At 38.6% G+C, this 15106-nt stretch overlaps 1 protein-coding gene across 9 annotated transcripts in view; it reads right to left on the bottom strand.

Annotated features, from left to right (window-relative positions):
• The window catches only part of SOX5 (SRY-box transcription factor 5), a 332325-nt gene that overhangs the window by 24228 nt on the left and 292991 nt on the right, over positions 1-15106 (bottom strand). For 6 of the 9 annotated variants that reach the window (XM_042834992.1, XM_042834991.1, XM_042834995.1 and 3 more), the window contains exons 10-11: positions 7515-7692; positions 2567-2739 (exon numbers count right to left, since the gene is read on the bottom strand). In XM_042834992.1, the coding sequence (XP_042690926.1) occupies positions 2567-2739; positions 7515-7692 (351 nt within the window). The remainder of the gene's footprint in view (positions 1-2566; positions 2740-7514; positions 7693-15106) is intronic. The other 3 variants (XM_042834996.1, XM_042834997.1, XM_042835000.1) reach the window with 1 other exon arrangement.

Here is a 15106-nt window from a genome sequence, read left to right as displayed (position 1 = left end):
ATAAAATAAAATAAAATAAAATAAAATAAAATAAAATAAAATAAAATAAAATACATTTGCATGGCCCTGAGAAAATTTGGGCATTTATTATATAAAATAAACCAAATCCTACAGTTGCTTTAAAAAAATCCTTCAACTGAGCAGACATTTTTTTCTTCCTGCTACCATGTAAAAGAACTCCTCCTTGCCTTCCACAAGCCCACCAGGAGGCACACATTAGAGAGGAAAATAAACTTCAACCCAGTTGAGGGTGAGAAGTGAAAACAGAAGGGTAAGAAGAATCCCAACAATAGGAAAGTAACAGAATAAAGTGAATGCAGATGGTTCCACTCCTGTTACTTAATCAAAAGGCTGTGCAGAGTCACTAGAGCCAGCATAAAGTCATGTGTTAGAACAACAGCTGATCTGTATTAAAGAAGATTAACTCGCAATGCCATGGTGGAGGGCCTGGGATTATTTTATGTACTTCCATTGCCGAACAAGCCGTCAGCACAATTACTGCCCTCCGATGTGAATGACTGATCTGTAACCACAGCTAAACAGCATGCTGCTTAGGGGCCTGGGTGCTTCATGAAGATGAATTTCCATACCATCAAAGTGCTTTTAATGGGCTTCCTGATCCAACCACAAGGCCTGCTTTGCAAGTATATAGAACTCAGGATGAAGGCTTCCTGTCCAAAAGGATTTGGTCGGTTGTCACTTGACAATTCCCAGCCAGCACAAGGGAGGAGAGGGGGGAGATAGGTAGAGTTGTCTCTGCTTTGGAGGATTAAAAAAAAGAAAAAAAAAAAAAAAAAAAAAAGGGTACAGATGCTTTCTGAATGCAACCAACTGCTGTATCCACAGCTGAATTCAATGCGCTTAACAAATAACGGCAATTTAGCTATGCTTGCAAGGAATAGCTTGAGTCACTTTGCATTAGCATCTGGCTGAGTGTTAAAGTCATTTCTACATGGGGAGCAGAGAAAAGAAATTTCTGCTCCGAGCATCCTTTCAAGAATGCTTAAATATTTGAATATAAATTCCTTTGTGCTTGTGATCACCTCTTCTTATATCTGACACTCTGCTTTTCCCTTTCTCCTTCTGGTACTCCTCTATGTGAAATGCCATAAACATGCTCCATCCCTCTCTTTCTTTCTCTCCCCATACCAATGCTCTTACTCTTCTAAGAGAGACCGTAGTTACCCCAGGATACCTATTACACTGACCTCTTTTTTCCTTCCCCTTCCTCTCCAGAAAGTGCATAAAATTGGAGCCATTTCTACATCACTTACATCCAGCACAGACTGCTGAAAAAAGTACAGTAGTGAGAGATACACGTGTACATTTAAAATTCATTACCCAGACTTCTTGATTCTCAAAGCTTATTGATTGAACTCAATCTAAATCCACGGAAAATGAAAAGCTATCCAAATTAGCTATCTGCTAATTCTGGACAATATTGTTTGACTCACAAGCTTCCTAGGGTGACTGACTTTCGGGTTTCTGCTAAATAGCTGATCATTTTAAGTAATTCTTTTTTTTCTGTGTGTCTCACACAAGGCCTTATAGTGAAAAGCCACTAGCAGAGGTCTCAGTAAAATTCAGTTTGTACTAAATGCAGCAACAGTAATTTTAGCTCTATAGAACAATAAAGGCTGTGCCATCTCAGAAAACACTACAGGGGAAAGAGGAGAAACTAAGGAAAAAGTGTTCCTATGCATATGATATTGAGAGACATGTAGGTGCTGAGCTGCATGTAAATCTCATGTGGCAGAACTGTAAGGACAACTTACAGATGTGGCATCAAGGACTAGCTGATTTATTTACCTTCCATAAGCCAGGGCAGTGCATGCAAGGATATCAAGTGCTTCCAGAGAAAAGCAGGAAATCACAAACTCTTCAGCATACTCCACAGTTAGAGCATATACGTGTTTTCTACAGGTATTCACTTTGCTGCTGTGTTGTTACAGCACAACTTCACAGGCCCATACATTCCGCTGCTTCTACATTTCACTGAAAATATTTGGTGCAGTTCACGTTGTCAATTCTCCATGTTTTCAATTCTGTTAAGTCACCTAACGTGACATGACAGTGCTACATTGCAATGGTCACAAAATATCATATATGATAACTTCACAAGGCTAAATACCCAGAAGCTGAGCCTGACTATCAGCAAAGCTTATGCTCCTAAAGAAGCTTGAATATTTTCAAATCCAGCTCATCTCACAAACACATGTAAGCATTTCCATAAAGCAAGATTTCCACTTAGGCCCAGAGATTTCCTAGATCACCTTCTCATAATGCATGCTGACAGTCTGGATCAGAGAATTAGTGGCCTCCAAAGTTCTCATCTCTGCTGCCTCCTCCCTCTCCCCCATGTCTCTCCAGGTCTTTCTCTCATGTCAGCTTTTGGCTGTGTTTTTCATTTTGCCTTTCACTATTTTGAAAGCGGCAACTATTTTGTTTAAAAAATGGGAAGAAGAAAATACAGCAAATAAAAAGAGGAAAAAAAGGAGGAAAGGACTATGTAAGTAGAAGCACATGCAACCTCCGGGGATTTGCAGAAGCACTCACAGCCACTGACCTTTTCTGTCCTGCAGTTATTGAGACCCAGACTATTCACAACAGCCACCTTCCCATCCAGCACCTGTTGTTCCCTCCGAAGTTGCTCCTTCATCTGCCGAGCCTCCTGGATTGCCTTGGTAACAGCATCATGGTCATTTAAATAACCTGACGACGTGATAGAAGAAAGGATATCTTAAAAAAAGAAAGTTACAAGAAAATACTTTAGCTTTCATCGGTAAAGTATTCATCAATACTTTTTTATTATTCATGAGAAACAGTTAAAAGGCACTGTCCATAAACCTGCCTGCCTATGCTTTGTAATTCTATTACTGTTAGGTAGAGCCACCTGGATATAAAGCATGAGGAACATCAGTGCCAGAATCATTGTCCCGACATTTGATCCCATTAGCTTCAATACTGGTTAGCCCCATGGTTTGCATGCCTCAGGATGTAACCAGATAGGAGTTAAGGGAAGCTTTGATCATGCCAGCAATCCCAAACTCTGAAAAATAGACCGTTTTATTCTTCCCTGTCTTAAAACTTGTGAATACATTAAAATAAACCACAGGTGGCGGTGGTTTGCTATAGATATGACACACATAATGGCTGGGAAGAGAAGCCTCATCCCCTGCCTGCTCCCTACCACCACCTGTCACTCAGCACTGCACAAGAATCCACAGCCACACGGGCCTGCATGCCCACTCCCATTCATGCCCCTAATAGCAGGTCAAATGTCCACTGTTTTGCTGCAAATTCGCAGCCTGGGGCTTAGCCTTCGTAGTCGTGGAATTATTTCCTTTTAAAATGTTACAGGCTTCACCGGCAAAGCTAATACTATTTCATTTTAAATGTGACACTTTGTCATTTTTTTTTTCTTTGGCGTACTGTAGATTATACTTATTATGATCTGCATGTGATTTGCAGGATAGAATACTGATGGGAGACTCCAAGCTCCAGTCTATTTTTCCAGCATTAAAGGAGAGGCTAATATCTAGCCATCTCCCTCCCCCTCTCCATATATACGCATACGCACACACACTTTTTTCTGTCTTTTAACTAGGGCATAAAAATGGCATAAAATGAATCTGTAATATGAAATTGCCCAGAAAAGGGACTTCTGTTTGTGACATGAGGCTAAATCTAACCAGATCCATTGGTGAATTGTGACAGATGGAGGGACTGTGAGACAGAAGGCAGGCACTAATCACACACAAAATGACCGGCTTGCCTCAACATGTTCCATGGATTCCAGCAAACTTTACACCCTAATCCATTTTTAGAACAAAAAACATCTGGGCCATAAATCCTCTAATCTGCCAAAACACGCTATTAAATCCCATGATTTGTTGAAAAACACTAAGATTAAAGAAAGGAAATATAAAATGGCTAACTGCCGTGTTAGGAAAGTGTTATTAATACTCTTTCTTTGTCTCAATTATGAATGTTCTGTTCCTAAAGAGCCTTGTCTAATCATGTCAGATTACACATCCTTGTTGTATTGCTAGACTCTTCTATCTGATCCACTGATTGCCAAAAAACGTAGGACATTGTCTTGCTGCTTATAACATTTCAGGGGAAGAAGCTGATGTCAGATTAGTTCAGTGCTGCACTGCTAGGAGGATTTCATTTTGGTTTTGGGTTTGATTGCTGGTGTTTTAGATTACAGACACAATGGGACTGGTCTTCTGGGCAAGAACTGGAAAAAAAGTTTCTGTGCAGTTTGACTGTTGCTAATTGTACTAACAGGTAGCATTGGCTAACTATCCCAAATCTTGAGGGTTTTATATGAAATAACTCAATCCACACTGCTTTTATCAGCTGTTCCTGGTCAGCAATTCCAAGCCAAAAGAATTCCAGCAATTCCACCTTTCCCAGCGTAAGAAAGCATGCAGCCTGCACCAACACAGCACTACTGGTTGATTTTTTTTTCACCTCCATTTTAAGAACTTGCTTGGTTTCTTCCCCTCTTTGCATCTGTTACTGATGAAGCTTGCGTGTAGTCAGAATAAATTAGAAAGGAAGCAAACAAACAAACAAACAGTAGTACTGCTTCTGCTTGTGCTCTTGATTGGGCTAGGTATAATACTTTCAATCTGTAAAAGCTGAATTTGCCTAGGAACTGGAATTCATGCCCTCCTCCAGACTATTTGGCTTTTCCTGAATACTGCTATCTTTGAGACAGTTTGGCACATGACAGTGAATAAAAGCAAGCACTCCTTATGTTTTTCAGTAGCTGCCAAGATGCTGGTGTGCAGGGAAATGATTAATATAGAAGCGAGTTGAATGTAAATTATTGTTGTTTAGGGTAGGTGGTGAATTATTGACAGAGAGGGGAACTGCATTACGTAAAATGCATTTAGTTGCAAGGATTGCCAAACTAACATAGAGATGTTGAAGATAAAGGCAAAGGGCAGAGAGAAGTTGTTTCTGTTTTTAGTACACGGACATATGCCTATTCCCAAAAAGAAATGCTTGGATTTAAAGTCATACATGAAGCCATGACATTTGTGACTGCTCAGTCTGTAACATAATTTATACACTATAAGGAGAGCTCTAGAAAAGGATTATGTAGCTGTATGCCCAAGTGTAGCCATACTCTCAGCCACAGGAAGTGTAAGTTTATGTGCCCAAGATGCAGCCTATGCACTGCTGGTGCAGTGAAAGGTGGCAGCTCAGCTACATCTCAGCAAGGTGAGCCATGCACATCTACATCAAACAGCTTGTTTCTTTCATTGACAGCCCTGATCATTCAAATGGAGGAAGTAACTCTCTGGCAAATGGCTGCATGCTTCCCGAAGACCTTCCCAGGAAAAACCTATCTCACAAGATAAAAAAGTGTACCAGTCTCTCTTAGTTCCTTTGTTAAAATGTTATCAAGTTTTTCAAGTTTTGTTTGGTTGTTTTTTCTGGTTTTTGTTTTTTTTTTTTTGGTGGAGGCTCCTAGTGGAGGGAGACCTGAAATGTTGTGTATGCTTTTTCTAATGTCACCAAATGATTTCAATATGGTAATGAGCTTTATACCTTTGGTTGTACCTAGCCTAGCAGTTAGCATGAAATGACCTGTAAAATGTTCACAAGCTCTTTCCTCTTGTAGTTCCCCATGATAGATCTGTGTTACTTGTAGGCTGTGCTGTCCAGCTCCTGCACCACAGTTAAAGACTGCTTATCTTATATATACAGTATGCAAAGTTATACTGCTCAGCAACCTCAAAAAGTCACTTTCTGTATTTGTAGCTAGGAGATATACAGCAGTGAACTCTATGTCATTAACAATAACTTAAGTATGTTATCTTTTGCTCCACAGTTTTCCATGGTTTATTAATGGTATAACACATTAATTCTTCTTACAAGAATGACCTTTAAAGCTCCATTCATCCTCACAGCTTTTATCCAATTACATTATCACTCATTATAGGTACAGCATTTCAAAATCCGTATTTTGTTAAAAGAAGTAAATTGCAGGGGTCTCAAACCTACGAAAAATAACAGGTGTGTATGGAAAAAAGATTGGAAAAGAGAGAACAAGGGATGTCCTGCCACTGAGGGGCAGGTTAGATGCATGATACCATATCACTCTACCTAGGACAAAAAATCCAAAGTGAAAAAACTGAAATTTGGGGCACTGTACATGGAGATTAGTAGGGTCAACCAAATTAAAGATGAAATACATTATTAACTAACAACATTAAACAGTAAAAGGCTAATAAGAATAATATATGCGTTAATAATTAACAGTGGGATACTTATGAAATATTTACACAATTGTAACTTGTCATACTAAATAAAGTTGTCTTCTTTTCTATAGAACATAGAAGCATATTTACTGTCTGATATTTGTAACCCTCATCAACATCAGCACTAATTGTGTATGCAGAGTGGAAGGATAATACAGTGGGAGCTAGATATGTTTTGAACACTGGATGTAAGTATGTGTCTTCCTGGTATCTACTGAGGTAGAATACAGGCTACAGGGATCTTGGGAGAAACCCATTGAGATGCAAAATGATTTCACTACACAATGCTGAGATATCACAGGATTTGCTTCTGATTGGTCTGGCCTATGTTTCCTTTTGTTCTCTGTGCCATCTCTGAAAATGGTCAACCAGAGATGTTTCACATCTCTATGAATTAAGCTACAACAATCTTCCTCAACTGCCTAAACACAACTTGATTTATACACTGAGATCTTAGTTCACGTTACATTAAATCACTTCTTGGAATATAATGTTTTAGTTAGAAGGCTGAAGAATAAGGTGCTTACACATATTACTCGCACACACACAAAGAGAAGTCCCTCTGACACACTGGACTTGTAAATTTACATCACCAATGAGACCATTCTTATCTAGATGGTCCTTAGGCAAAGAGCTAATTTTGACAGGAGGAAAAATTTACATTATTTTCTGCCACAATGTTAAAAGCAGTCAGTTAAGACTGTTCTAAAGATACAACACCAACCTTGTGTTTTTTTGAATGAACCTAGCAATTGCGTTGCTAATGAGACTAAGATAATACTCTATACAGCTTTTTAGTGAACTAAACACTAAACGTGATTTTTTGCAAATACATATTTGCATATGTAGATTTTTAGCTTAAAGGGATTTTTTAAAAAACAGTGAATCATCATCTGCTTTTTTTTTTAGCTGACAAAGTAGAACACCTTGTATCTTCAATGCCTGCCATTAGACAGGTGTCTATTTTTAGTGCATGCAGTTAACCAAACAGCATTTATTGACTGTTATTGATAAAGCAGTATCTGAAATAACACAGGCCTTTGTTCTATGAGTCTGTAAAAGTTAACATACTCTTTCTGAAACAGTAAGTCCATGACAGTTTGTTTATTGACATCAATACATGCAGTGTTATGTTCAGTCTCTGACATCTCATACACCACTGTCTGATAAATGCCCAGTTTTGAATAGCACCTATTAACTGTTATGAGGAGGGTCAAGTGAAAGTGATCTTACCTATTGTGTTAGCTCTGGCTGAAGGACTAGCTAATGTTGCTGGCACAGAGGATTTTAGTGAACTGGCCCCACTATTTATTCTCAGAGTTGGCATATGAGGAGAGGTGGGTGACGTAGGAGACTTGCCATCAGATGTCTTGGGTTTGGCTGAAAGGTTCAGAGGCTGGGCCACTTCATCCTACGATGAGCAGAAAATAAAAGAACATCATCAATAAACTGCTGTTGGCATACCACCATCTAAGCAAAAACAGGTTTTTTTCAGCTCATATAAACCCCGAAACCGGTAAGGTTGTATGATATGTATTAAGATCAAATGTGATACCACCTTGTCATTCCTGCTCGGAACTGAAATGACTGATGGACTGGAAAATGAGCATGATATAATCAGAGAACACTCTCCATTTGCACTTTTCATGTAGGAATTGTCCCTGAAGAAATTATTCACATTAACAAGACATATGCTTCCACAGTGAAGACAAAGAGTATTTTTACAGTTAGACTTTATTATTATTTTGTTGTAAATTTGACGTTGATGAAGAGAATTCTCACTTATAATTCAACCACTACAATCCAAACTAGGCAAATCTGTTCTACTTATTGGACTTTGTTGTTGTTATTTTGGTGGTTTTGGTGTTGTTTTTTTGCTTTTTGTTTTCCAACATCTGCGTTCCTCTGAACTTCCTAGGCTTAGAATTTCAGGTACAAAAATATCACAGGAAACATACACTTCTTTTTCACTACAACAAGAGAGCAAGAAGATCCTGCCATTTCTTCCAACAAGATTTGAAGTAATAACCTGGACAGTTTTGCATAAGCCCCTAGATTTTCTCCTATTTTCTTAGCTGGGCTTCAAGATTTCATTAATCATTACAATGCAAAAACAGAAATTTCAGGTGACATTTTTTGCAGGATATTTGGAATTATTCCTAAACCCAACTTGATTACACGTAGTAACAGAGACTGCTGCAAAACATGTTAAAATCCAAAGGCATATGTTTTTATTTGACCATAATATGTAATAGCAAGGAAAAAAAACAACAGGCAAGAGATAAATAGTTTCTTCAGAAAAGGGGATACTTTAGAAATGATTTTAAGTGTCTTTAACTAGCCAGAAATAATGTATGTAGTATTAGATCCAACCATCATGTATTAGCCTAGCTTTCCTCTGCCCACGTGACCTAGGAAAACCACCCCTTAGCTAAAGAAGTGCTACAACACACTTTCAGCTCCAGGCACTGGATAAGTTGATTCTTATCTCCTTATGTTCTAAGTACATTTCCTGTTAAAAGAATTATTCCTGAGTTACAGCAATTCAATGCTGACTAGAATTAGGCTCATAAGGTTTGAGGGTTTTACTGCTGCTGTTAAGGTATCTGTAACTATTGTCATATAGAACTGAATCTTTTCCACAAAAGGTGGTATGCCACAGTAAAGTAGGAATTTCATACTTAGCTGCCACACATGCAAGTATGATGTAGATGTATGACTCCAAACACAAGACAATTTTGCCAAGTACTGTGATACAACTTTTACCTTAAAGAAGCAAGTTCTGAGCTACACGCTTTTGTTATGTTTGTCTATTTCTGTTAATCTTCCGCCACTGGATTTAAAATGTTGCCTAGATCAGTCAATATTTTACACTCTAAGATGGTAATCATTCCCTTACAGAAGTACAAGTTCATGTGTATTAGAATAAAATAGATTAACATACGTTAAATCAAAGTAGACTTGCTCTGCTGTTCCATTGATTTCAATTTAAAAAATCCCACAACAGTGCAACAACAAAGCCAGAAATGAGACAGTTGCACAAAAGCCTAAGTTCAAGCTAACCAGTAAACCAACAAAACAGTGACCTGAAGAGCAAAGTCATGTATTTAGAAGACAGTATTAGAAGCAATGAAAACCTGCCTACAGACTTGTTCTAGGTCAATTCAAGAGGCGCTATTTTCCATGTATACTCAATTCCCAACCTCTATTGCAAGTGTCAACAAAACGTGCTGATTAGTTTCAGATATGGTAGTAAAAGCTGCAGCATACTCTCTGGCCACAGAAAATCTGGCTGAGAGCAGCACTTCGGTTCCAACAAAGTCATGGATGGCAAGGGCCCTCACTACCAAGTCAGCTTGGATTCTCATCTGCATCCTTGCACTAAAACATTTTTTTCAGAATCATCCTTTACTAAATCCCTGGGCTATCCTGTTCCTATAAAGTTTATTTCCTTCCCTTGTCTCATTCCCACTCTCCTTCCTCAGTTCTTCTGTTCCACTCTTACACCCTGGTGTGAAGACAAAGTCTTGCTAGTTAGAAATGAGGGAAGCATTTTCTCCACCACAGGCACCCAGTGATGAAGCTGTCTCTGTGCTGTAACTATTCTTGGTAGTAAGAATGCTCTTCTTCATTCAAGTCAGCACAGCTTCTCTGGAGCCAAGAAGTATAAGGCCTCATGGAAATAATAGAAGCCGACAGTTCCAGAGCTGATAAATGTCATTCCAAATTGCCCCTTCATTCACTTTCACTGTGTGTTCAGGCTAATGGTAAATTAATCAGAGATCACAGAAGCTTGCTTCTCATATGAGAGAAAAAAGAAACAAGTTTCTGATATTTATATGTATTTACAAAACGATATTACTTCACCGTTTGGTCTTCATAATAATTTTACTTCTATTATTTTAAAGAACACTCTGAAATCCTCACTGGAATTCAAATGTATTAAAAATTTAGTCAGAGAGCTTAGAAATCCTATGTTGCATCTTGAGCTGATCATAATTTTAAGACTCTACCACAGTGAAGCAGTTTATTCCTTAGGAGACTGAAAAATATCTGGGAGATACAGGTAATAATACACTATTGTGTTAAATGTGAAGAAGATAACTGTTAGGATCTTTGCTTTGGTACTCAGTGAGGCATTTTACTCTTTATCCTGTCTGCAGACATAAATTCAGATTTCTCTGGATGAGCTCCTATTCTCTGCTTTTCCAGTTTAAACCAAGAACTGCATCGTCTTCATTTCTGATTTGCAGCTGCATAATCCAGAGAAGAAATGAGTGTTTGACTACAAAATCTTCCAGTTAGCATTCTGTCATTACAAATTAGCAGGCATCACTCTCAGTTGTGTCAAGGCTGTGCATAGTTCTAGCACAAAGACAGCTAGGGCAAGAAAGAGTAACAACAACACTGAAAAATAAGTATGGCATATTCACTTCAGGTAGACAGTATCTTTGAAAGAGTCAGGAGATTCCATATTACGCAGAGACATCACAGAACCTAGAACTACCTCCTGCACTTAGTTTTTATTAAAGAAAGGTTGGCATTGATTGATCCCCAACTTTTTCTTCCATGCCACTGATAAGGATTTTTAAGACGGCACTGTTTAAAGAGTTAGACAAAGTCAAAAAAATCTGTTTATGTATCAGCCAAAATGATTAACATTTAGAGCAGAAAACATTGAAAGTCTTGTAATAATATAAACACAGATATGATGAAAGTAGAACATGACCTCAATTAAAGATAATGAAACAGTTTCTTTAAAGTAGTGTATTTGTCAAGCAAAACAAAACACATACACACACAAAATAAATGTAGAGAATAAAGCATAAGCAAAAACACATGATGGAGGGCTGGTAATATGAAGAACCCACACCAGGAAGAAACTGCTGGTAAGAGATTCTTGTCCCCTGTATCACAGCAGTGTCAGGATAGTTGAAAGTTTAGAACAAGCTGGTGGTTTGCTTTCCAGGACTGAAATGCTGTCTTCAACCAAAAATTCAAAGCTCAGGGAACATCAGATCCTTGATTTGATCTAGATTTTTATTCCAGATATAAGAGGAAAGAAAAATTCTTCATCTACATTAAAATTTGAAGATACACAAATATTCAGAAACTGAATTTCGTTGCTTCCTTCCGCCTGGATTTGTGTAACTTTAAGCCTTCATATTTAAGCATTAGACATGAGAAATCCCCATAAGTGAGGTTTAAGCAGAAATACTGCTGGTAAGCTGAGTCTGCATCAGTGTTACAAGTAGTTGGCTGAATTGGTGTCTTTTTTAATGTTTCAGTTAAGCTGTCTCTATTTACCACTTCCTAAGATAAAAAATTAATGTATATCTGAACATTAAGAGGGGCTGAAATCTGATTTTGAGAATGTCTCTAAATCATTTATTAAAAATTGCACTATTTTAACACCAAGAATTGAATAGAAGGCCAATAGCCCAGATGAATGAAGCAGTCTCGGAGAATGAAAAGGTGTGTTGGGAGGAAGAACTCAGATGATTCACTTAATTTTATAATCTCACTTCTTTTCACATACTTTAATGATTAGAACACTATTAAAAATACTGTTACTAAATTACTGTAGTGTCATTTAAATCCAAGTGCTGTATCCCACTGTGGCACACACTGAAGGCCCAGGTTGTCAGTTTATTACAAAATTACAAAATATTCTGTGTATCATCTGACTGTCAATACAGATGTGCTTAAATGACCTGGCATAAGCACAGCCTAGCATGCTCTATTAAAGAGGCTTTCCTGACTTCAGGGAATACGTTTACCACATCTTAAATGACCTTGATGACCTATTTAAATGACCTTGATAGTACAAAATACAGCCAAATGAGTTATAAATAATGAGCTGGAGTGGGGGGTTCTAAAAAAAATGTCTGTTGTCTCATCAAAACCAAAGCCTCATTCCCCATCCTTGCTTCTGTTTCTTGGAGATGTTCATTTCAATAGAAATACAAAATACAGAGCACTCACTGGCGTGGCTGGGGCAGAAGACAATGATGCTGTTGTTGCACAATGAAGTAGGCAGCTCACCAGTGGTTTATCCATTCCGTCTCTTGCCCATCCATAGAAACCTCTAACCAACACGTGTCAGAAACAGAAGTGTAACAACATATAAGCAAATAAAATCCATTTCTGTCCCTTCTAGACTACAGTTGTCCACACACTCACACAAAGATACTGGCATCTTTCTTCACGTCCCCCCCCCTTCCTCTGAAGCCACTCATGGTGAAATTATCAGTAGTGATGATAAGAAGCCAAGAGGTAACGGCAGTTGTGAAACGTGTTGTATAAATGAGCCATGCTGCTGATATTATCCTCACTGATGAAATAATTGTATTAAATTAAGCAGGGATGTTCACATGACAGGATGGGTGAATTAGATAATGCTCATCTGCAGCTGCACCTCCTCCTGCCACATTCTCAAGTTTTGATTAAGAATAATGTGTCCCTTCCTGCAAAGGTGGAAATTTCTGTAACTACCCAGAAAGAAAGAGATGCAAGCAAATAAACAGGCATCTCAGTCATTACATCATGATAAACACAACAGAATTATTCTTCAGGTTCAGACAATTCACTTTATCTTATAGTATCTCTTACCCATGAGTTTTAGCACAAAATGTAGAAGGCACAACCAGACTTTTCAAAAAGGAAAAGACACCAAAGATAAGACTGAAGGCAAATATTAGAAAGAACTGTCTCCCTCCTTTATGGTCCTCCAAAGTGTACGGATCTTCTGTTCCATAAGTGACAAAAACATCTCAGCCTGATTTTCTTTACACAGAGCAGATTTTTTTATGATATTGCTTTGCTGAGTATCTTTCCCCGAATGTGATGCTCTCAAAAGTTGGGCAATTCCTGGTCTTAGCAAGAGTTACCCAGCCACACTTAGGTGCTTCCACTCTTTAATGATATGGCTGGAATAATACTCATAGGACTCAAACCAAATGGAGGAGCTGAGCTGCTTTACATTTATGAGAAACTGTTTTTGTTCTCTCAGCTGCTCCTTTTAGGTGACTACTCAAGAAATAAATTACTCCCAAATGCAGATTTGTGCATTAGAGTATTCATGCACAGCCTTCACTGCTGCTCATGGGCCAAAGAAGTTTGGGAACACAAACTTCGTCTCTTCTGTTTTATCGTACAAGGGACACATGGGATTGTTTTCTGTAACACCAGTGAGGATACTGTCTGGGGACTTGGTCCTTTCAGAAAGATTCTTAACTTCTTCCCTTTTCATTTTTTCTTTACTGGAAGCTCACTGCCAGGAGTGAAGTCTGTAGCTACACGGACTAATTTGCTGCCCTGGAAACCCCAAGATTCAATTTTGTCCAGTCCACGTGTTGTCACAGTCAAATGAGAAATGTTGGGTGGTTTTCTCTTTGTATTTGGCACCACTGTTCCCAGAAACTGTATGTAGGATCCACAAACAGACTCTGGAGAAACAAGAGAGGAACATGCAAAATGACCTGGCTCTACAGATGGAAGTCTGTAAGAGCTACATAAATCCCTCTCCTCCCCACAACTTTGAATGCACAGCAATTACTTTGTAGTATCATTATCTCTGACACACAGAATACAGATGCAGAAATAACTGAAGGCCAAATGCCAGCAAGCCTAGGACCACTTAAGTCCTCCAGCTAGCTCAGGCATGGAAAAGTACAGGCTGTTGTAGCTGTAGAGCAGCCTAAAACCCAGGTCTGTGGAGGGAGCTATCTAAATCCTCCTCAAATTCTACACCCAAACACAATCAGAATACTATGTACTATCTGGACAGACAGGACTGCATGCACAGAACTCTAATAGCAACTCTAAAAACTTCAGGAAAGGCAGGTGCTGCAATGAGGCCTAGTCCTCTGGGGGCTCCTTGGGTTCAAGACAGGCTGTTTGGCCAACAGAATGCATCAGGGCACACAATTCAGCAAAATGAGCAGACTTGTGTGTGTTTACTCAAAACTCATTCATTTAGTTTCTAAAATCCTCAGAGATGCATCCCCCAGACCATACTTGCAGCTTCTGGCTGGTTTTGGATTGCCAAAACGCCCACCATCCTTGTGAAGTTTCCCTGTAATCTCCATAGACAAATAGTACAATGTGTTGGAGAAAAGTGGTTTGTACAAGATTTCTGGGCTATTTTTGCTTGATCGTGAGTTTTCACTTACACTGATCTCTACGAGAAATCTGACTTATGGTTGCTTATCCCAAATCAGAAACAAAATTTAGACTTGCATTTTGATCCATACAAAATTAATTGACTTACTCCTATTATCATTATTCTGCTGTTCAGGCACTTGTTCTTCAGCTGGACCAAAACAAGCTGAAGTGAGTGTTGCTCAGGACCCAGTGTGTGGATTTTTAGTACAGCACAAAACAAAACTGCAGGAACAAAGGGCTTTCAGCACTTGCTTGCACCTCCTTCTTTTTCTGCATCTCTGAGTGAGTGGAAATTTAACTCAGTAGCTTCATTTGCAAAATAAACAAACAAAACCCTTCAGCAAAGCTCATTTTGAGCAAATCTTGCCATGTTTGGCTTGAAATGAGAAGGGTCTATAGTAAAGTCACAGGAGTCAATATATAGAAAAGCCATTTGGAATTCTATTGGTCCATACTTATGACCATATTTGAGTTTTTCTAGCTTTTTGCTTCTAATAAATATTGTTCAGCTGTATTTCTTGCATCACTGATGCACCTATTTGTTTGGCATAATGCTATTAATGAAGCATTCTAAGACAGCTCAAGTCAGCCTCTGAGCAGAAAGGGTGACTCAGGCACAGGCCAACAGGGAATGATGCAAATAGAACAAATCTATAGGG

This window comes from Centrocercus urophasianus, unplaced genomic scaffold (assembly GCF_019232065.1).
Source record: "Centrocercus urophasianus isolate 14NV4802_14NV808 unplaced genomic scaffold, USGS_Curo_1.0 seq_5, whole genome shotgun sequence".
Lineage (NCBI taxonomy): Eukaryota > Metazoa > Chordata > Aves > Galliformes > Phasianidae > Centrocercus > Centrocercus urophasianus.
Note: the sequence above shows the minus strand (reverse complement) of the source record. Positions and strands in the feature narration are given on the sequence as shown.